Here is a 23799-nt window from a genome sequence, read left to right on the forward strand (position 1 = left end):
TTACAGAGAACCAGCGGCAGCAATTTCACATGGACACGATATGCATCCATGAAAAATAAGACTGATAGGATGAGAAAAAGATCTGCTTGATAACTTTATTCCTCCAATACTTAAGGAAATTGCTGTAGACATCTACAAAGGAGTTACTCAGACTTCTCTGAGATATGCCTCAGAGTTACGCAGCATTGTTGTGAAACGCAAAATTTGCTTGTTATGAAGTGTGTTCATGTCAGGGAGTGTTGCTAATGCAAGACCAATTGCAAAATCCCTGTGTTTTCAAAAGAGCCAATAGGAATTTTCTTCAATTTGCGGAAGTCTTGCGTAGTCAAACCTTTGAATAACAGCATAAAGTCTGGTTCACAATGCAGTTAATTCTAAGAATCGACAGGTAAAGACCTCTGTCAATAGAGAAAAAAAACTTTTATTCAAATAATAACGCATCAGTCTATGCAAGTGGTTGTATAGAAAACACCAATAAATTGTGGAAAATATGTACACTTTCTGCATGTACAAAATTAATAAGTACAGATAATTTCACAGACATAACTCAGAACAAAGTAGAATATAAATATATAAATGAGTGTGTTACATGCACATTTTTAACCCCATTATGCTTAATAAGCCGACAATGCTTGTGGTCATGTAAATTTGTCAATTTTCCTTTATCGGAGTAAGGTCATACATGGATTAAGCTTAAACTGTTCAACACAGCTAGATTCTGCCCCTTACCCCAATTTCACCCAGCAAGTAAACATGCTAATATTACACTTAATATACACTACACTAAAATAACACTTAATATTCAGCAATATTATTGATTTTACAGCACTGACACTATTGGATGAGAATTGAACTGAGCTAAATGATGACGTCACTGTTTTCTCAAGAGGTGCTTTATAGATGAATTTAACTAATTTCATAATTGATGATCTTTACACAGTTATTGAACAAAACTGAATCAACACTGAACTGATTTCAACTGAAAACTTACCTTTCAAAAACTTAATCATTTGTCAGCACTAGTCTGAATATATTTAAAAGATTTGATGCCACTAACTTGAATAACTTTATCAAATCCAGTAAATAGTTTTTCCTCAAAAACACTTAATGTATCAACCTAGTACAATGTAAACATGACGTACACAAAAACCTATGTGCCCTTATTCCTAGAAGTTGCGTAATGACAGCCAATCAGACTGCCAGATTTACAATGCACTAGTTTCCAGTTTTGTGTGCAATGCGCATCAGTACGAGTATGTACATGCCTTCTGAAGGTGAGACTAGTCTTGTGAGTCTAATAGATATAATCAAAAATAAGTGGTCAGGCTTCTCATGATATATTCAATTTTAACATTGGTCATGGCATATTACCTTTTTGAGAATGATGTCAATGTAACCAGCGATAAGTTGTGCGATCTGTTCTCCTTCAGTGGTCTGAACGGAGTAGTAACCATCCTGATAGTCTCCAAAGTCCTGAAGAAGAAAGATTGGACACATGACATGAAACTCAAAATGGCAACAAAAATAATAACAGTGTAAATAAATAATAAATCCAACTATAAAACACATAACAGTAGTTTGGATGATTCATTCTTGCAGAAGTGCACGTCCTCCCTTCAGCATTTAGTATTTAATAGTGCTGTTTTGTTATTTTACACTGGACTGCGCATTCATTCATCAGGCTGTATAAAATGAGCAAATATCGTCTCACTTTTAGGAAAGGAGGACACTTAATATTCATGATAAAATTACAAAGTAGGCACAGAATAGGTAAAAAAAAAAAAAAAATCATGTCAAATATATTGAGCTTGTCTGAGTATGCAGTTACAAAGAGCTGGAGGATAGAAGAAACTGTCAAGTAATTATTTAATCGATTTAGCCTTAACATGATCAATAAGTCTGCAACCTGAATACTGAATTACTGCTGCACTCCAGGATGCAATTACAACCGGCCAAAATGTCATCTCTCTTCCTGATTCATGAAGTCAGCGTTCAGCTCTGATTACTTCTTCAGCTTTGTCTATTACATGAAACAGGAACTAATTAATTAAAGGTCTGTGGCAGTAAACCAGGCTTTATTATTCCTGCATGCATCTGAAGATATCATTGAACATCATTCGTTTTCCAAACTGGGGTTTGTGAGGGACAGCAGGGGGGTTAAATGTTGAAAAGCTAACAATGAATTAAATCACAAAAATTTTAATTGTGAACATGTGTTGTTAAATTATTGAAATATGAATTTTACAAGGGTTTGTCACATCAAGCATTCCTGATGCCACTTATTACATCAAGAGGGGCTTTCGCACCAGAGGAACCTTTTCATAGTTGCTAGAACTATTGGCTGAAGTACCCGGATTTTGCCGTGTTCGCACCGCAGGAACTAGGAACGACTTTAGTTCTAGGAACTCCTTTTGGGTGAACTAAATTAGCTCCTATTTCAGAGTAGGATCTAAACCAGTACTATAGGAACTATCAGTGATGTAAGTGTACATCGATTGGTCAAACGCATGTCAAACACCGGCACCCGGCATTTTTAAAAAGCCGTGTAAACATATTTAATTCACGAACATGGAAAACAGCGATAACGGCATTTACCTGTTGTCTGCAGGGTTGTGTTATTTTCTCCACCTCCATGATATGTAATATTGAAAGTAGTCATAGGAGATTTCGTCTCTTAGCTCCGCTTTTTGTTCTTTTAGTCACATAAATTATGCGTTTACATTCCATCTCCGTTATCATGAAACTCACAATACACAACAAACACAGCTCTGATTTAGCATTTGTAAAGATGCTTAAAGACGCCACTGTCGGCTGCTTCAGAGTTCCTATGGCCCGGAGGAGAAATTAGTTCTCGGGGAACTCCTAGTGGCTAGATCCTATAACCGAGTTCCTAGAACTATTCGGTGTGAAAGCCCCTGAGTATATTCAGATTTGAATTCTTTTATATAATAAAAACAAAGGACAAATGCATACTAAGCTGTATAGTTCCTGTTTTTTTTAGTTATGGCATCATTCTAGTTCACCCTATTTTTCAAGCCTTTGTGCAGAGTGTGCTGACCTGTAATAGTTTTGTGATGTTCCTTTTCCAGTGAATTTATACTATTATAATTACTTTATTATTTAATTTCTACCTTATGATTCAAATCAATGTCTACAGGACGTTTGATTCACATGTCATGAAATATTTTTAGCTTTGACATCAAGGGCACAATTACATAAGAAACTCTTGTGATTTATGAAGTTTGTGTATGTGATATGGGTTACACTTTCTGTATGAGCACTGGCTGTTTTTTAAAAGCAGCTTTTTTTTGTTTTTTATTTCTTCTGAAAAGAACAGATTATCTTACAACAATTTTTTATCTCTCTAAATCAGAGATTTTTAGTTGGCCAAACCAATTGAAGTACACTGAGATTTTAAGAGATATATGCTTGCTTAACGAGGAAAAAAACATCACATAAACAAAATAATGGTTTATTCTGCAAAAACAACACTGAGATCTCTTCTCTCCAAGGCAACTCTTTCATCATTTACTCATTTACTCCCTCATGTCGTTCTAAACCTGAATGACTTCCATTCACCTAAGGTTTTGGCTGCATGGAGTACTTTCACAGGATGAACATACATGATGAAATATTATCAAAAATATCTTCATTTGTGTTCCAAGTCATGAGGGAGTAAATGACTAAATGAGGACAGAATTAAAAACTAACTTTTTAATTATTACAATCTAAACCAAACCCTAAAGACGCTAACCAAATCAAACTACAGAATACCACAGAACCATGATATAAACCATGAGAACTGTTCCACCTCTAGTACACATCATATCCATGGTGTCAGTTCAGTTCAAATGTGAGTTACTATCAGAACACAACAGAAAGCACAGCATGTGTATGTATTAGGAGTGTGTTGGTACCAGGGTGAAGCTCTTGGGAGAAGCTGCCCAGCGTTTGATGTTGGTCAGACTCCATTCCTGTATCACCTCTTTGGTCTTCTCATCCACTCTCATCACACATTCTTTAGTGATGCCCAACAAACGTGGCACAAGCTTATTCTTTCCTTTCATTTTTTCCTATAAAGAGAACAAACTTTGGCATTAGCACAATAAGACAGGATAACATTGTGCCATTTATTTATATAAGCGCACAAATATCGAGTGAGTTTATTACCTTGACTAAGAAGAAGGACACTCCGTAGGTTTTCAGAGATCTGGCTAGTTTGACGTAGCTGACTTTGGCTTCAATCTCGGTCATGTTTTGGTAGTTTTTGTGTGCCTTAAAGAGAAGGGTTTATCATTAAATTTTAATTCACTTTCACTTCGCTCAACAATGATGTATTGTCATCATTATATAGACATTTACAGACACAGGTCAATATAACAACACAAACAGGGAAAATTTATTTTTTGCACAGGGCCCTATTTTTTGAGCATTATGTTTAAAGCCCAGTGCTATGTCATATGTCACACATGCTCGGCAGGTGGAAGGAGGATTGGATTCTCATGCAAGCATCTAGGAATAATTGGATTGCCAAAACTGTGCAGGCGAAGGATGGATCGATTGAGTCCTATTATACATTCTATTCTCTGTCAAGTAACAGCAATAAAAATGAAGACATTTTTTCACTGTTTTCACTATTACAGCCTGCTTATGAACAGGATTTCTTCATTTATATTGCTGTTGTCTGACAGAGAATAGAGAATACACTTTACGTATAGCACATAGTCCTGCACCTAACATAGGGATGAAAAACAGGGCCCATGATGCATCATACATAACCTGCAAATGCATAACCTCACCTGGAAAATCCTTTTCTCGCCTTTGTTCTTGACGTACTCTTTCGGCAAGAATTCTTTCAAACTGCATAAGACAGACAGGGAGCAAGAATTAACTATTGGTTTTGAAGAATAGCAGTAATTTGTTTTTAGTGATGTGATTACATATACATTAGTTTTTATTAAATTAGTAAAATTAGTCAATCTGCTAAAGGGTAATAATGGAACAACAGTTTTAAGAAGTCACTATTATTTATAACAGGATCTGCATTTTCATGGGTTTAAATAAAATAGTTTTGTTTTAAGAGACAACTTTGTGAATCAAAACCACTCCTTTCCTGGTTAAAAAAAAAAAAAAAAAAAAAAAAAAAAAAAACAACAACAACTTGATTTTGAAAAAGCCAACAAATATGTGACAGATGAATGCAACATTTTTGACAAGCCAAACATGTCAGTCTCTGACTAACATGTAATTTATTAAGCCAAGAAATAAACATTATTCTGTAAAATAATAATGAATTATGCAAAAAGCATTTTGAACGTCTCCATCACGTTTTATAATTACCCAAAAATCAAACATAGTTCACCCCTTACGCATGTTAGTAGGGCTAAATTAATTTATTATGAATTAGTTAATATGAATAACATATATGTGTTTGCTGGGTTACTTAAAGAAAATAGTCCTTGGTTAAGAACTTTTACTTTTATACATAGAAAATGTTAATATTGGCTAAATTAAAATTGGCTATAATGTTAATATTAGATATAAGATAATATAAAACCTACATCCAAAAATGAAACCGAATAAATTTATAAAATATGAAAACAAATATGATGGATAAAAAAAGAACATGATTTTACAAGTCATTAGTAGTGCCACAACTGGAAGATGTTTAACAAAAGTCAAATGTTTTGAGTTTATATGTAATTTAATCATCATCAAATAGAGACGAGTGTTTATCTCGTCAATGATGTCACTGATTAAAATGTTAACAAAGACGAGATGAAAAACAAAGGCACCATGACAAAACTATTTTCATTAAAATATATTGTTTAGAAAAATATGATGAGGAAAAAGTAACACTGAAAGATTTTGGTAATGTAATAACCATGTTTTTAGAGTAAGAATAATGTAGAAAGAATTTATGCAAATATTTCAAAGTATGTTGAAAATTGACTCCTTGCACTGAATGAGCTCAACATCAGTACACTGCTTTTAATTTTGCTCACTCAAACATAACTGTAAATGTAACCGTGAATGCAGGGCCATAGCTATGCTATCTGGGGCCCTGGTTCAGGTTGTTGCTGTGGGCCCTTGTAAGGGTAAATAAAAATGTGAAGAGCTCACTCAAGGAATCCAGGTTTGTGTTTAGACTCATTGTGGTCTCCAAACTGGATCTGGCACTGGTATCCGGCAAACTCACAGGCCTTGTCAAAGGAGACAGGGTGGGAACCATTCAGGATGTCATCACGGGCCTGGAATACAAAAAAAAAAAAAAAATTACACTGTACATAAGTGCAACTAAATTTGAACAAAATGAGCAACAACCTGATAACCAGGCAGTATGTAATACATTTCTATCAAGAAGTGATTTGTCCATCCACACTGAAAGCAAAAATTATGCACGCTGCAGCACAATGCCAATAAGACCATATTTAATGTTTAACATACATTTAGTAGGATTTTAGACTAATGACATTTCAATGTAAATGTAGGCTTTACTCATATAATGCCACAGAAACAGAAACTGACAGAATCCCCTACCACTAGGAATAAAAACATGGAGAACATCTGCATGAAACAGACTTTGATCCAGTGAGAAACAAGCTTTCCTTACTCAGAAATTACTGACAAAGTGAAAAACAACAAATGTGGGACTTGATAAACTCCCCAACATGTTGGAGATATTATTTTTTACAGATGACACAAGGACATGAATATGATCTAAAGGTGATGTTCTAAGGTCCTTACCTGCACATAGAGCAGGTTCAGCTGTACAGGGTCCCTGGAATCCACATTCTGGTCCGAGTAGAAGAACTTTCTCCTGAGAAGCAGCATCTCAGACTCCTCGACACCCTGCTCTCGCAGTGTCCGCCCATGATCCAACCAATTCACTGAATATGTGTTAAAATACACCTCTCTGACATCAGTAAATTCAACAAGATTCAATTATCATTCAATTTCGGTTTGGACACACTTGAATTTCTTTACAAAACAAAAATTTGAATTATGTTTTTTTTAATGGATTACTTGGAGCGCAAATTGAAGCAAGCAACAAACGTCCAGATTATGTGAGAATATACATTTGGTCACTACAAAACTCCCATAATTCTGTTTGTGTTATGTCATAGTTTTGATAGCTTTTCTATTATACTACAATGTGGAAAATAGTAATGAAGAATGAACAGGTGTGTACAAACATTTGACAAGTAGGGTAGAGTCAGAAAGTTGAGAATGTGTTATATATGCATTGTATATTGTCATGTATGTAATATGTATTGTACTGAAGACCTTCTAAAATAGCAAACAATATAAACCAATATTTGTTTTATTGATAGTAAGAAGAATGAGACATACACTCATCATCTGTGTGAAGTTTCTGTTTTAGTTTCTCCATTTTTTTGTCATCCCTCAGGAGGGTCTTGTCTTTTTTCAGTGTTCCCGTGGTCTCTTCCTTCTTTTCCTCTCCCACGTCACGCACCAGTGAGTACTCATCATAGTTTGTGATGCCTGAGAAACCAAAAGTGTTTTACCATCTCAAAGCATTCAAACTGTTTCTCAATGGTCATATTAGTACAACTGAACCTCTAATGATCATTTTTACCTCCAATAATCATTGTCCTGTGTGACATTTACAGTATATAGTCTTAGAAAACTTTTGTTGAGTATTTAAGACAGACAGTGTTTCCACTACAAATGCAATGTGGTCACAAACACTTTTGAAAAGCTCTTCTGTTCACAAAATGTTTTAGACCCAATTTCTACCTGTACTTAGCATTGACCATTGACAGGGCCCATATGACTTGGATGACCATTCTATGTGATACAGTGTAGATAGAGAAAAATAGCGGTCCGATCACTGAACCCTGTGGTACCCCAGTGGTAGTTAGTAAAATGTTATAGTTAGTAAAATTTCTAAAGTGGGCCATCGAAATAAAGTGTTACACTTTATTTCGATGGTCCACTTTAGACTCTGCAACTACATGTCAACTAACTCTCATTAGAGTATTAGTAGACTGTAGTAGACCGTTAGGTTAGGTTTAGGGTTCAGGTGAGTAGAATAAGTTAACATGTAGTTGCAAAGTTACATATAGTCAGTAGAATGTCTGTTGGGGAGCATCAAAATAAAGAGTTCGCAGATATTAAGCAGACAGTCTTGTAATACACCAATGAGAGTAAGTTGACATAGAGTTGCAAAGTTACTTATTGTTAGTAGAAAGTGGACCATCGAAATGAAGTGTTACCTACAGTAACCTACAGTAAACCAGGAAAGCTCTGGCCTAAAAAAGACTAAAAAGCAATCAGAATAGAGTTCACTTTCAGGACTGGTTAGTCATAAGGACATTAACTTACCTATTCTGGCACAGATGGTCATTAACATGTCACTGACGATTTTTGAGTCATCCACCATAACTGTTTTAACAGTTCCATCCAACATGCGGATCTTCAGGGGTCTCTGTTTCTTTTTGTACTCCAGAGTGTCCTACACATGTAATCATGAAATATCCTTTATATAAAATCCAGCATATTATGTACACAACTGTTATGCATCTCTTACATAAAGGACAGTTTTTAATGACTAATGACTAATTTTTTTTTTTTCATTTGACAGATGCTCCAAATTAATAACAATTACATTTTAGCAATCAGCATGTACTGGCAAAACATTTGCCATTGTTAGAGCCATGCTCCACCAGTTACAGATGCATAAATTTGACTGATTTTTGAAATATTTCAAACATATTATAAAATATGTCAGTCTCATTAAGTCAGTCCTGATGCAATTACACAATCATTGCCTATGAATGCCACACCTTTAAAGAGATTTTAAAGAGATTCCACTCACAATTTCAAGTTGATGAAATACTCTACACTCACCCCATTTCTCAGCATGTAGTAGTCCAGAGCTTTGCCTGCTTCCAGCCAGATGCCCTTTTTTGGGTCGTCATCTGACAGGAACAGGCCATAGTCACTGGCTGCAAATAGACAGTAGAGATAGTGGCCAGTTAGTTTTACAACCTGATATGAACGTCAATATCAGAGGGTGCACTAACTAACCATTTTGTGAATTTTACAAACGCATCATTCCTAATGCTGTTCATCTTTCTGACATAACATTTTTGCATCTTAAAAATGTAAAATGCAAAGCAGTGGAATAAAACAACAACAACAACAACAAAAAAAAACGCAACGTCTAGAGATGTGCTGTTTAAAAGTTGAACTTCTTTTAAATAAAGTGCCGCTTTTTTAGAACGTTGTGGCATGTGCAAAAAACTGAGACGTGAGCGCAACGGGCAAAGATGTCGGTCTAGTTTATGTTTACACAGAAAAACAATGGAAAAACAGAGCAGTGGAATGCAAAAACACGTTCTGTGTGAACGGCTCCTCTTGTTTTTTTGTTTTTTTTTGTCCTTTATGTAAGTTGACAGTATTCTGTAAATCATTGTCCACTTCTGTCATGAACAAGAACAACCTGGAAATTCTCCTTTTGTCTTACACTGAAGAAAGATATTACGGCATTGGAATGACATGAGGTTGAGTAAATAGTGACAAAACGGTTTGCTTTAAGTCTAAAAAAAAAACAACACGGGAAATATGTGTCAATTGACGCACATCTAAGAAGCATTTTGAGACGTACAAACACATAAGAGGTATGTAATATGTACTCTTGAAAAATTGCAAAATTGCAGCTTATCTCTGCCCAGTGTTCACACTACTGTAGTCATCAAATGGCAGGCCAAACAAAAGGCATTTTCAACAATGAAATTTACATGGATTTATTATAAACATATCATTAAATGCTACAACTCTTTGGTGGTTTAAGTTAATGTCTGTAAAATTTTGGACCAAATAAAACACATAACAGGACTCAATGTTCATATTTTATTACTGTTCACTTGTCTTTAATAATATTTGAAGTAGTTGTTTTCGCTGTGGTATTGAAACTGGAATTGAGAATTGTCATTGGCCTGACTAGGCTCGTAGAGAGGAAAAAAGAGCCATGCATAAATTACATATTTTAAATTTAAACTGGCTATTGACTGTGTTATAAGTTTCAAGCACTAGAGACACAGTTTAGATTTCAATAACATTTAGATTTTTTTTTTTCCTCAAGTGATTGTCAATTTTGGGCCCAAATTACTGCTCAGTTTATGTAAACACTGACTATAATTTTGAAATGGTGATGGCAAGAAAGATTTTGAGCTTTTTCTCTCAGGGATTAGATAGTGTCTTCCAAACATAATGCGGCAACTGACAGACGAGCTATTTAAGACTGCTTTACATCCCACATAAGCGGTTGAGTTTGGACGAGAGCAGTCTGTCAAAGAGACAAATGACTCACAGGTTAAGACAAGTATGTGGAGCGATTCTGAGGCCTATTACATAACAGCTGGGACCCAGCCGCACCCTGATACAGGCCCATTATAGCACCACAGCACAAACTAGATTTACGCTTGATTTCTGTGGTACGTTTTGGCTTCTCTGGTACTTTTTTTTCCCCTCTCTTCACTCTTTGGAGGGAAGTGAATGTTGGGTGGAGCAAATACTAAAAAGGGAAACCAAAATCAGAGATATTATGTTAGGATTTTAGCCGAAATGGATCATTTTCCTAGTGTTGCTGCCAATGACAGCTGTAGACTATGCATTAAGAAGTGTTTATGAAAAAACATGTTGAACGTCTTAAATGTGGGAGAGAGGAAAATTACCAGTGATTGGCAAATTGATGTTTACTGATCTGATTTGAGGAATGGATATCACGTAGAAGTACAGATATACAGATATCATGTAGCTGTATTGCTTGTTGCTGGAATCTTATTGCATCGTGTCTGGCTAGGACTTGGGATAAGGACATGTTTTTTTCCTTTCCTTTCTATTTTTTTTTTTTTTTTTTTTTACAAATTCAAACTGTGCTTTAGATCCACCGCTTTGTCTTACTGAATTTTGCAGCTGATCAATTTGACATGAGCCATAAACATTACAGCCATCAAATGCTTAATAACATTGGCATTCACAAGAAAACTTCCAAGGCTTTTGAATTTTTTGTCTGAATTGTTCAGCTTTTCGACATCAGTAACTTTCTTGCCTCAAAACGTGTTTCTGTTGAAGCATAAGACCAACTCCTGCTAAATGAATTTACAAGTTAATTTACAATTTAAAGTGCATGTTTAAACACAGGTGGGTACAGGGTTTTACACCTCCGTCTCTGTCAACAGAAACAGGGTTATGAGTAGACTCACGCTGGCCAAGCTGTGCCTCTGGGACTCTCTCCCTGATGATGCGACAGGCGTCGTACACCATGGTGGAGGGCTCAAACTGCATGGTCTTCACCACATTCCCCACCCCGATCTTCAGCGACAGCGCCACCATGACTGACACTACGGGACTGTCCCACTGCTACTCCTGCAAGACAAATGTACACCAAACAAACGGTCAACACTCTTTCCAGGCTAACATGGTGATGTTAGTGATGCTTTAGATTACCCAATGCTCACTTCTAAAAGTATCACTGAAGTTTGGTTTATAAACAGTACAGCGGCATGGCAACTCTAGTTATTATGCAACTGAATTAAGAAAAAGATTGCTGGATGTGTCAAAGTAACACAATTATTTAACAACTATTAAAAAACAATAAAGAGTTCATCCTGTTTGGTAGATTAATTCAATATTTATGATTTTTAGAAATTTTATACATTGCTATGTAAAATATATTGTGCGTTCTTTCCATTTTTCTGTTGTTAATGCAAAAATGACTTGTTATATGTGAGAAAAAGATACAGACAGTCTGAACTTCCTTCTTACAAAGGGGATTTCACTGTGAGATTTTATCAGAAACAAGGAACAAAGTAAGTCCTTTTTCACTTTTACTCAACATCTATTTTAATTAAGAGTCAAGTAAGGTAAAGACACTATCACATGAACACTTACTCTTTCATGTAAATCCACTAATACCATTAATAGTTCTGCTTGCTTGGCAAGAAAAGAAAACAAGTCTGCACATCAGGACCAAAACAAGATGCAATCATGCAATAAATACCACAACAGAGAATCTAAATCAGAAAGAAAATCAGTGTGAGAAAACAAGCATACATCTTCTACATGAAGTCAAAGTCCAGTAAAAAAAACAAAAATATTCCAGTATGAAAAGTCAAACTGTTAACTCAGAAGTTTTCATTGTGTTTGTCTATTCCATATCCTTTCGTGTACATAGAAAGAAAAAAGCTATGGGAAAACACCTCAGAAGTAGAGGAATGCTGACAAAGAGGAAACAACAGCAATGTGGGATATGAGCTATAATATATCACAATCTTTGGAAAATATGAACTTTGTTGAGATGATGAGCAGTCATTGAAGGAATGAAGATATAAAAGTGTTTATGTAGAACAACCAGAAACTACTGTCAGAGCATCATAGTAGTCCCTGGCATCCACATTACACCAAATGTATAAAAACAGGAAGCGATCATTGGTTAGAAACTAAAACTAAAATAAATAAAATTATACCTGTGTAGCACATTTACAACAGTGGACCTAAAATTTAGTGTTTCAAGACCATGATTTATGAAAGAGTCATTTTTGCAGTTTAGATTCAGGATCTTTTCCAAAATTTGGTCACCGTTTAGTACAAGGCTGCATGTTAAATATCTTTGGCAAAAATCAGCAAATTTAGTTTGTTTCCCATACAATGAAATGTTTCATGTTGCATTATGCCAACAGCAAGTGTTGTGTAAATTAATTTTATTCCTGATGTTTCAGGTTATGCATGCGTGTTGCTTATTTATTTTTGTGATGGAAGTCATGTGATCAAGCATAACATGCACCGAGTTCTAGGAAGATATAGGGAAAATGAATGCACTGTTTTATACAACAGTTTAATAAACAAGAACTTAATACTGAATAACTTACATTTTAGACACAATGTTGACAGTTACTTATTTTTGCTAATGAAAATAGTTCAAAAAGTCCCAGCAGAACTAACCACTGCATGTCTCCAAGCAACAAAGAAGAGTGATAGTGCAAGTTTTAGAGCAGAGCTATATGGACCAAAAGTCCTATCTCAGTATTTTTAGGCTGAATGGAGATATAGAATATGTATCTTGATATTTTCTACGAAGTGGGCTAAATATTCAGTTTTCATTTCATAAGGGTAAATGAAACTTGAAAAGCGCTTTGTTTCAGGCAGAAGACATTTCGGGGTTGTTAAGTCTTCATAGCTGAGGCCGGGGTTTCATGTAGTAAAATATACTCCTATTGTCACCAACATTAAATTGTAGTGATGAACCAACATTTTTGCAAATCAAAATAATTTTTTAGTTTCGGCTGACATTTTTGGAGAGCCAAAATCATTTGTCGAAATGGTGGCGATTAGTGCTTCTCTGACGGAGTGATATATTTTTTACTTAACCTGTTGTTTTCATTATTTAATGCATGTTATAAATCTGTCATGAAATCAAGTCTCAATTCCAGCCACCATTTAAATGGTTATACTCCACTTTGTTGTTGAAATATAAACATTTTATGTCAAATAAAAAGTTTATATAAAACTGGCTTATATGCAATTAAAATATTTATATAAACTTTTATTTAAGTGTTAATTACTAAATAAATTGGATTAATTAATTGACTAAGAAATAAACATTATTTTTGGCTAAAATTGGTTAACCTTTTGGTTTTGGTGTTCGGTCATAATAAAAAGCCATATTAAGAAAAAAAGTTCAACAAATTCCTGGTGAGACTCATTGTGAAAGTTACAATACTTCACATAATACACGTGAACTGTTGGATTTTTTTTTTTTAAGGTCCCGTATTCCATGATATATACGCCCTTTAAATCTTTATCAGACGGTATTTAGTCATTTCCTGTAAGGTTGACCTAAGAACACTGTCACCAGTGTCACAAATCAAGTCTGAACGACAGTGTGACGAGGCAATGGTGAGGTCAGCTGTGTTTAGAAGCTATGCAGGCACACAGAGAGTGAACACACATTCCTGAGGAGGCTGAAGTGTGTGTGTGTTTTCACTGGGAGATCAGAACACACTCTTCTCTCTAGGGAGGAGACTGGAAGCCTTCCAGCAGCCCCATCCTAGCTGTGTCTCTGTGTGCTGGGGAGGAGTTGAGGAGGGACACTTTTCCACATATTTTCCACACATTCCCTTCATAGTCCAGTGTAACGCTCCTACCAAAACAAGGTCTTGTAAAGGAAGGAAACAGCATAATTCTGATATAACAACATACCCCCAACATAAAGCCACTAGGGATGTCTAGGTTTACTAAATAACTACTCAACTAGTTGGTGACATGCATATTTTTCATGGCACTACAGTCACCAAAACAAATTGCAAAAATGAACAGTTTTCCAAAAAGTTTCTCAAACACTCCCTTATCAGATATTCATTGAACAACCATATATTCCTGTCCAAAACTCACTCCTTGTCAGAATTTATTGACAGTGGTGGTGGATGTTACACAAGCACTACCTTATGTCGGTAATGATAAAATGACACTGATAAAACCAATCTTTTCTGGTAATCGGCAGCACAGGCAAAGAAATGGGAAGTTGCTGCATATGTACATTGACCAACAATTAAAAAAAAAAAAGCACAGAAGTAATGTAAAAACGTGTTCTGTCGATGGTCCCCAAGTCTGCTTTGGTTAATTGACAAACTCAACTGAATGCTTCCCTCGACTGCTGTAGGCCATTGATAGACATGATCAATGATATGGAAACAAATCAAAATTTCTAATGTCACTTTTTGTACTATAAATTTAGTTCTTTCATATCCCACAGTAATATAATGTCTTCCAGTTATCTTTAATTAATGGCAATTTTTCAGCAAACATGATATAAATATGATCAAATATAATTCAACTAAATATCATGTAATAAATTTAATTTAAATTAGAATGATATATTATATATATATATATATATATATACACATTATATATATATATATATATATACACATTTTATATATATATATATATATATATATATATATATATATATATATGCACACAAATGTTTTCTGAGAAATTACATTTGTATAGCGTAGGTTATGCTTTTATAGAACAGTGAAATTAATTAAATGAAATGAGTTCATTTCACTCAAATAATAATGAAAGTTCATTGTACTTAATAGAAAAAAAGTTGCGTGAACTCAAAATTTGATTGTAGTAAGCTGAATTTAATATGATTGAGTTGCAGCAGATTTCTAATTCCCAGCATGTTTTGCATCAGACTTATTTTCTGTGTTTTTTGCACAAGATTAACATAGGGAGACATAGGTTAGTGTTTAATGTTGTGTTATGTTGGGATTTACAGGGGGTTTTGTTATGTTAGTTTTGTAAGGTTACCATTGTGGTGAAGAATAAAGCCTTTGGTTAGGTTGAGGATGGGTGGCAAAACTTTTAAGACTACATATAGCTACTGTATGTTGTTTGATTATTTACATGCAAGTCTATAATGACAGCCTCTTTAATAGTTATAATAGCATTTGTTATTTGCTATCTAACATTTAACCAAGATCTGAATGTCATGTTTATGTAAATGAACTGCATGTAATTGACATTATGAAGAGTTGGACGAGGCTGAGAACTGTAGTAGCGAAGGGATGCCGGTGACTTGATTGTTAATGACAGACACCTGTGCACCACACTGGCCTTGCTCCGCTTCCACGGCTCTTGGCCCCGCCCCACTTGTCACAAAAACTTCAAGGTCTACTAACAAAAAAAAAACTGTTTACTTAAACATTTTGAGGTAATAAGTTTCCTCAAACGTTTTGAGTATTCTGAACTTAATGAATTTTGCAGTGCTCCTTTTTTTCATGTCATTATTGCTTTGTAACAATGTTAGGGCCCGTCCACATGGAGACGAGTTGAGCTGTATACGCCAATATTTTGTACCGTATAGGTGTTTCGTCCAGAAAGGATCCGGCGTTTTCAGAAGGTGAAACCGCTATTTTTTAAAACCGGGTCCCAGAGTGGATAAATCTGAAAACGACGCCCGTGCGTTTTCGTGTGTACAGCCAATCCGTATATTTTGTGAAACAATGATGTCATCACCCAACGTGTCGACCCTAGTCAGACAACACTAACAGCACAAAACAGCAACAACAACAACAATAATAGCGGACTACAGCTTGTGTTTGTGCTGCAGAAGCTACTGAGCCTATTAGCTTTACTAAAATAATGCTTTATTTCTAAGCTTTACTAAAGTTTGTATACAGCGTGCAAGGTTTCTGCGCATGCTCCAAGTCTTATTCTCCATTTTAAGTGTATCCCTGTGGAAGAATTACAGCACCACATACTGATCTGCCATGTATACTACACCATTTTGAGTCGGTTTCAGTGGTTCCGTGTGTACGCAGATATTTCTTGAGACGAGGAAAAAAAAAAGATCGGATAGGGAAAGCTCTGGCTTAGTGTGGATGTAGCCTTAGTTTTTGCCTAACTTTATTACTTTGAGTTTGATGAACTTAAACCATTTAAGGCAATCAGTGTGTAAATTTTAGCGGCATCTAGCAGTGAGGTTGCGAATTGCAACCAACGGCTCAGCACCGTGCTCACCCCTCCCTTTCGAAGCACTTTTAGAGAAGCCACGGTGGCTGACACAAAGACAAAGATGTCGTTGTCTGAGACAGCAGATAGCCAGGCAAGCAATGAGGTTTCTTCTTACTTCTCTGCTTCTAATAAACCAGACGACTACTACTACTACTACTACTACTACTACTACTACTACGTGCGTATTTAACATAGTGACGATACAAGCTGCCTCTAAAAACACCAAGGAAAATAGAGACGAAACGTGCTCTGTTGAGCAGTTTGTCCGTTCAGGGCTATTGTAGAAACATGCCGGCGCAAAATGACAACCTGACATGGAGGGGGACCTGCGGTGTATGTAGACAGAAATGGCTCATTCTAAGGTCATAAATACATAACGGTTCATTATGCAAGGTCTTTATACACCACTCAAAACATAATTATGTATGTTTATTTATATATAAACATATTATATATTGCATTTCTGTCAATAGATCCTCGTAAATTTTACACTTTGCACCTTTAAGTAGTTATATAGTTGTTAAGACTTAGCTAGATTTGTTACCTGAATTCAAACTGAATGGGTGGAACAAACTTAAAATCTTTAAATTGAGTTTACTCTAATGATTGACTAAACCAACAGTAAATATATAAATGAATTTAACTTAATGTATGAGTTTACAGTACTCATACTTATTGGTTTTAAAACTTAAATGTCTTAAGGCAATCGGTTTCCTCAAACGGTTTGAGTTACCGTAACTTATCAAGTTTTACAGTAAGCCTGACAACTTTCCTAATAAAATCATCTTCAAATGAGTTACATTACGGTTAATTATATGATTTTAAAAAGTTTGTTGTGACCTTGCAGTTCAGTTTCAGGAACAGCATGCGTGTCTCTGGACAGAAGGAAATGAAACAGCTGAACAGGGAACTCTATTAATGAAGAACCCTCTGTGTGCATGTAATGGCCAGCCTGAGCTGTACTCTATTCTATTTACATTTTGCTCTGTTCTATTTACATTTTGTTTAATGTATTTATTCCATTTATCCTTTAATTATATTAAGAAAGCGTAGATGTGGGTTAATTAAAAAATAAAAAAAATAAAAGAGGGGGTAATATATTGTTTATTTCAGTCATCCATCACTAAAGGGTGAGGAAGAAAAAAAGAAGTGGACAAAAAGCACTGGCCCAAAATGTTCCTGAGTGAGCTATGAAGTAGGGCTGTGCTATTAATTGAAATCATAGTGAGCATGCATGATTTCTAAACTGCAGAAAGCACGATTTTTCTGCCAGCCCCCTCAGTGTGTAGTATGAATGCAGTGCGCCTAAATCTAGCACGAGAACAGAACAGAGCGGGTTCACTGTTACGACACGGAAGAAAGCACAGAAACAGGGAAGGTGAATTCAGGGCAGGGTAAGGATTTGGCAAAAAAAAAAAAAAAAATATTCATGATTTGGAAATATTTTGGATACAGGAAAGATGATGTATCAGAGCCAGGTAATCTGCAAGACCTGTCAAACTATCATTAGTCATGTTTCCATCACCCAGAAACGAGGGATGGATGCCAAATTTTGAAAGAAAATTGCTTAATCTTTAAAAAAAAAGTTTTACACTCACTTGAGGTGGTTTTTGAAAAAGAGTTAATGCAAATAATGGGAGATGGAAACACATTTGACGAATAAATTCTGACGTAGCGAACATTAAACCAACGTGAATTGGCTGTTTTCGCTGATGGTGTTTTATTTACTGTTGGTTACTAGGTTAGCAATACCACCATCACCCCCTCAAACAACTTGATGGAAATGCACCTAATTCACATTTGGATTTTTTTCTTTTTTTTTGTATAGTTTGGTGTGTATTTTATGCTTCTGTGAGACTCAGAGAGAGTCTGTACTTAAGTCTGTGACCTTGACCCAACTGAAGAATGCACAGTCCCCCATACCCATCACCCACTGAGTTACAGTTACAGACAGTAACAGTTATGTTTCAACACTTTGTGAAAGTGCAGCAAGAGATGTGTGAAACACCAGTGCAGAAGAACATGCTCTGTTAGACTCAGAACTGAGTCGGTGACAAGGCAAGCTGAAATGCGACAGGAAACAAATACACCTCTTATTGAGTGGGAGAAAATATCCATTTATATAAGCCAGCTTGAACCCTGCATGGTGCATGCAGGCGCTGCAAAGCAATTACATCAGCACAGTTGTTTTCTTGCTTCATATACAGACTCTGTCCACACTGCCTCTTTTAATAGCATGCACATCACGTCTAAAGCTGGTATGGTTATAAAGTTTCATCTATTAAATTTCATATACATACAATTATGATTAATAATTTAATTGTCGGTTTAGTTCATGTCAATTACAGCATAATCTAGGGGTGTAACTGTTCACGGTAAATAAATAAATAAATAAATAAATAAATAAATAAATATCGAACTGTACTGTTTTCCACCCACAGTTCGACACACTTGCACCGCGGTTAATCTCAAATCTGACAACACATCTATAATATGACTTGTTGGAAAAAAGAAAAGAAAAAAAAAGAAGTATAAAACAGACAGAGTTCCTCTAATGTATGTTTCTATTAATGGATACGCTACACATGCATTTTACATGAGAGTATCAACTGTTCAATCAACTGTTGACAACAGTCAACATGTTCGTGTGTTGCAGTTCAGCATGGCAAGTAAAGGAGACAAGCCGCTAAAAGAGCCGCTGACTTTTTTGAAGAAAAAGTTCATACTTTTGAGTGTGTAGCAGAAAAGCATGCAAGCTTTGGGACATACTACTTCGTCATAATTGCGTCTTTAATGGACGTTCTGTTGCTTAGTTACGGGCAACCTGTCACTGTTTAAACTGCCCTGTCAATCATCTTGTCAAAGTTAAAATCCACCACTTTCAATTAAATTTAATTTCCTACCATTTCAGAGAAAAATGTAGTCGCACGTTGATCTGCCAGTCATGGGTCTTTCATGTGGAGAACTCTCCTCATTTTTGCACAATGATGCATTTAAAAGTTAATGACCACACGCATTGTTGTAAAAGTTCACAATGCTGTTGCAGATGAAATATAATGTGGATGACATTTAATAAATATTTTTATCAGGATAGATACTGATTATTAATCACTTAAACCCCTTTATCTAAACCACTCTGCTTAACCGTCAGTCTCGCACATCAGTCATGTTTGTAGTTTTTTAACACTTTTTATTCGTGTTTGTAGTTCACAAACACGAATAAATTCCCTTTAAATTCACCCTTCGCTGGGAGTTTGATTGATAGGCGATCTGACTAATCATAACGTAGAATCCGCCATTTTTGTCCGACAAACAAACGTCGATTGATGTGAACTTGAAAAATGTAGGCCTCACCTTAAAGCATACCTTCTGATGTTCATTCATGTTTACTTCGCGCTATAACTAGTAGGGTGAGATGATCGGTTCATGTGCCGCTTGAACTGAGGTGCTACAGCGATCTGTCACAACACATTAAAGAGCCACAGAATGGTATTTATTTTTCGAATTTCTTAAAAAAAAAAAAAATCTAAATTTGAAAGATGACACTGTTTCATACCAAAAGTAACCTGCTTTGTTTTGTCTGTTGGTGCATTGTCCGTGTCCTCTTTGCTCCGCAATGTATTTTTCACTGCATGAATGTGTGGTGTAAAGCCCGGGACACACCAAGCCAACTTTTTTGGGCCGATTCAGCATGTAGAATCGGGGTCGGGCCATCGGGTGAGAGACAGAGAGAACTCTGATTGGCTGTTCAGTTTAGTGAATGAGTTGAAGCATGATAATAATAGCAAAACAGTGAGCAAACAAGTCAAGACGGTACAGACAGAAGGCTGTACTAATTTTACGTCATGTACCTGAGTTTTCCTGGGCGAATTTTTAATATTAACGTGAGCTGAGTGGAATATAGAAAGTGATCAGCATGAATGATATTCAAAACGGTAAGCATGTGCTGCTTTGTTTACGGTATCTGCAGCTTGCAGTGCCAGTCTCCTTTTCTGAATTACAAATATAGACAAATATATGAAAAAGAGATAGCGGTCTCCTTACACGCACGCAGCACATGCTGGCTGACAGTCGGCTGTAGTCCTCTCAGTGTGTTCATGTACAGCTTTTTTGCCCCAGCGCGAGGCAACAACACAGTCGGCTTTTATTAGTGCTAGTTCTTTGGCGTCGGTTTGGTGTGTACCTTCCCTAAGAGCACCATGGCTTGTCGGACGTAGCAACAGCAACTAAGGGGGGTGGGTCTTTGCGAAGGGTCAACTAAAGTGAAACTGGAGCACTTAGCACTCACTATGCACATTTATTCCTTTAACTTTCTATTATCAATGTATCAAGACCGAAATCACTGTACTTTGTGTATAGTGCTGCATAATGTGAGTCTGTCACACCGCTCACACAGGCAATATGAAACACACATTGAATATATGTCCTAATAGGGCAACGAACTGTCCTGTTAAATGGCCCAAAACTATTCCTACTGTACAGCCCCCTGTAACAGATTGGGCGTGGGACATAGACGTCATGGTTGTTGTGATGCCACCAAACAGATTATGAATAATATTAAATAGGTCATGCACAAATAATTTCAAGAGTTAACATATATGTTAATATATTCCTTGAATAGATGATTAATGCTAGTAGAACTTTTGCAGGAGTGAGGCAAGCAGTTACACAGTACATGCAGATACAATACAGAATATGCTTACTATAGTGTTGTGATTGTTCATATTAAATGACCATGTTTATCCCAAAATGTAGTCTTTTACTGTTCTAATTCATAAATAGTGATGTTTGTCCAAAGATCAGTAGTGAAATATTTGCTCATTTCAAACCAGAAACAGCTGTGGAAAAGCGATAGACTGATGTGCACGAGGAACATATTAGCACTGTCACTCTTCACCACTGATAACAGCCACAACGAACACTTGGCAGAACACTAAAATAACTCATTTCTGTGCTGGACTGCCACGCATTTCACAATTAGAGTAAATTCACAAATTTATCAGTCACTTTTTAAATGATCTACAATAACTCAACCCTGTGATAGACTGGTTATTCCCTGCCTTCAGCCTGAGACACTGGGATAGGCTCCAGCGTCCCCACGACCCTCCAGAGGACAAGCGGTTTGGAGAATGGATAAAATAACTTCTGTATATGAAATCATACAAATAGACCTTAGTCAGGGTAGACACCATATTCAATTTTACATGGATGACAATGAGGCTGTTGGGGTCAGATCTTAGGCACATTCACACCAAGAATGATATAACTAAAAGGATAACTACATTAACATCCACACCAAGTTCTGTTTATTAGAAGTGCAGGCTACAACCCTGCTCAAGCTCTTTAAAGCAGGATGGATTATGATTGGCTGTCAATGTTTTTATCATTCATCAGCTGAAAAAAAAAATAGTTCTGAAAGTCATTCAGGCGATATTGTTCCTATGTACTATTATAGTTACTGTTGTGGGGTGGACTTCCTTATTCTCAGAGTGAGAATGATTATTAAAACTTACAGTTACAGTTATCGTTATACTGTAGTTATCGTACTTGCTGTATATGAATCTTTACAGTCTTTACAACAGCATGTGCTTTATAATGGTCATAGATCACATACAATTCCTAGATTTTATAAAAACTCAACTTTTTGAATTTATTTGAATTTATTTTTCTTTTTTGAAGAAAAAGAACAGAGGAAGACAAAATTCTGAGTTTATTTTTAAAATTCAGATATACCAAATCACGTGGAGGCCCCAAAAAAACAAGTGTGAAAATACCTAGCATGCACATGTACTATGAAAAGCATTTGCGCTGTGAGGGTGTAAATAGCAGAGTCTGAACATCCAAACAGATGCATGCCTCAGCAGCTTTTCTTCAGTCCGTTCTTCAAGCTGCTGTGTCCATGTTACTAGGCACTGACAAAAACATATTACAGGTCGCTTGCCACTGTGACTGCTAGATAATGCAGAATTACCTGCCACTGCAGAATAAGTATCCACATTGGGTTGATGCCAGGTGTGAACTTCCCACCCTGGTGTTGTTTTTATAATTTAATTTAATTTACTATACAGTTGGGTCATGCAGAAAAAAAAAAGCATTTCCTGAGGGATCTGGAGTCACAAACCACATCTGATGCATACAGACTCAAAACAGCCAAGAGAGGAAGTGCTGTTTACAAGAACCAATTAACAAAGTTTGTGATCTGAAGGTCATGACACTGAATCTTTGAAAGATATGCAATGAATTTTTAAAGTAATGACGAGCACAATGATTTATTCCACCAGATTTATCTGACCTAAACGTCCTGTAAAAGGTGAACTATAGTTGGTTACTTTAAATGTCAGCCTCTTCCTGTCTGAGTGGGCAGCTCTTGGCTGAGGTACACAATGAAGAGGACCGGATAATCATAAGTCAGACACTTGAGGGCTTTTCACACTTGAAATTGTTAACCCTGGGTCATTCTAAACCCCGGGTAAACGGAATCCTGTGTTATCTTGCTGCAAGTTTCAAACTCATCATAATTTACCTGGGGTTAACAATAATCCTGGGTATTCATAAGCTGCTGTTTCACACTGTACTTTCCTAAACCCTGAGTTAAAGTTAAGGTATGTATTTTTTCAACAACGCTGTTGGACATTGTTGATATTTGAAATAAACCCAAACAAACCCACCACTCTCTTCATTGCTCAGCCTCCAAAACTCACCCTCCAATCCTAACCACCCTGCTCCGAATTGGCCTCGAACCCCGGCCCATTCACTGCTGGCAGGCAAGGCAAGTGCACTGACAATGACGCCAAACACCGCATTCTCTAGTGGTCGTCAGTGCGCAGTGGTTTACCTGGTCAACTCTCACTATCTGCCCTCTGTTACACACGCAACGCGAGAGTGGATGTCTGTTTATCACAGCTGATGCGCAACAAAATAATGCTTCATGAAAAATAAAGTGCAGATGACGAACGACGAACGACAAGAAAGCACAAAAAATGAATGTACAGTACACAAGAGTAAATACAAACAAGAGTTTGTTGTTAGTCGCCAACAGCACTGCAGCCCCAGCAGGGCTCAAAATTAACTTTTTTACTTGGTAGCACTGGTGCTCCCAACTTCAAAAAGTTAGGAGCACCAGCAAAAATTTAGGAGCACCACAACTAAAAAGCCTTGTCATTCACTTGTCCAAATAAAAGAAATTTGCTTGTCTGGAAAAAATAGGATTTTTGTGTTGTAAATATAATTTACTGAAGCAAT

General features: G+C 36.2%; 1 protein-coding gene across 3 annotated transcripts in view; it reads right to left on the reverse strand.

The window, feature by feature from the left end:
- The window catches only part of tln1 (talin 1), a 103729-nt gene that overhangs the window by 50681 nt on the left and 29249 nt on the right, over positions 1–23799 (reverse strand). For all 3 annotated transcript variants that reach the window (XM_051911198.1, XM_051911197.1, XM_051911199.1), the window contains exons 2-11: positions 11235–11397; positions 8875–8972; positions 8350–8479; positions 7354–7506; positions 6748–6890; positions 6124–6251; positions 4800–4860; positions 4171–4275; positions 3918–4073; positions 1372–1473 (exon numbers count right to left, since the gene is read on the reverse strand). In XM_051911198.1, coding sequence (XP_051767158.1) covers positions 1372–1473; positions 3918–4073; positions 4171–4275; positions 4800–4860; positions 6124–6251; positions 6748–6890; positions 7354–7506; positions 8350–8479; positions 8875–8972; positions 11235–11364 — 1206 coding nt within the window. In that variant the 5' untranslated portion in view covers positions 11365–11397. The remainder of the gene's footprint in view (positions 1–1371; positions 1474–3917; positions 4074–4170; positions 4276–4799; positions 4861–6123; positions 6252–6747; positions 6891–7353; positions 7507–8349; positions 8480–8874; positions 8973–11234; positions 11398–23799) is intronic.

Source organism: Ctenopharyngodon idella, chromosome 10 (assembly GCF_019924925.1).
Source record: "Ctenopharyngodon idella isolate HZGC_01 chromosome 10, HZGC01, whole genome shotgun sequence".
NCBI lineage: Eukaryota > Metazoa > Chordata > Actinopteri > Cypriniformes > Xenocyprididae > Ctenopharyngodon > Ctenopharyngodon idella.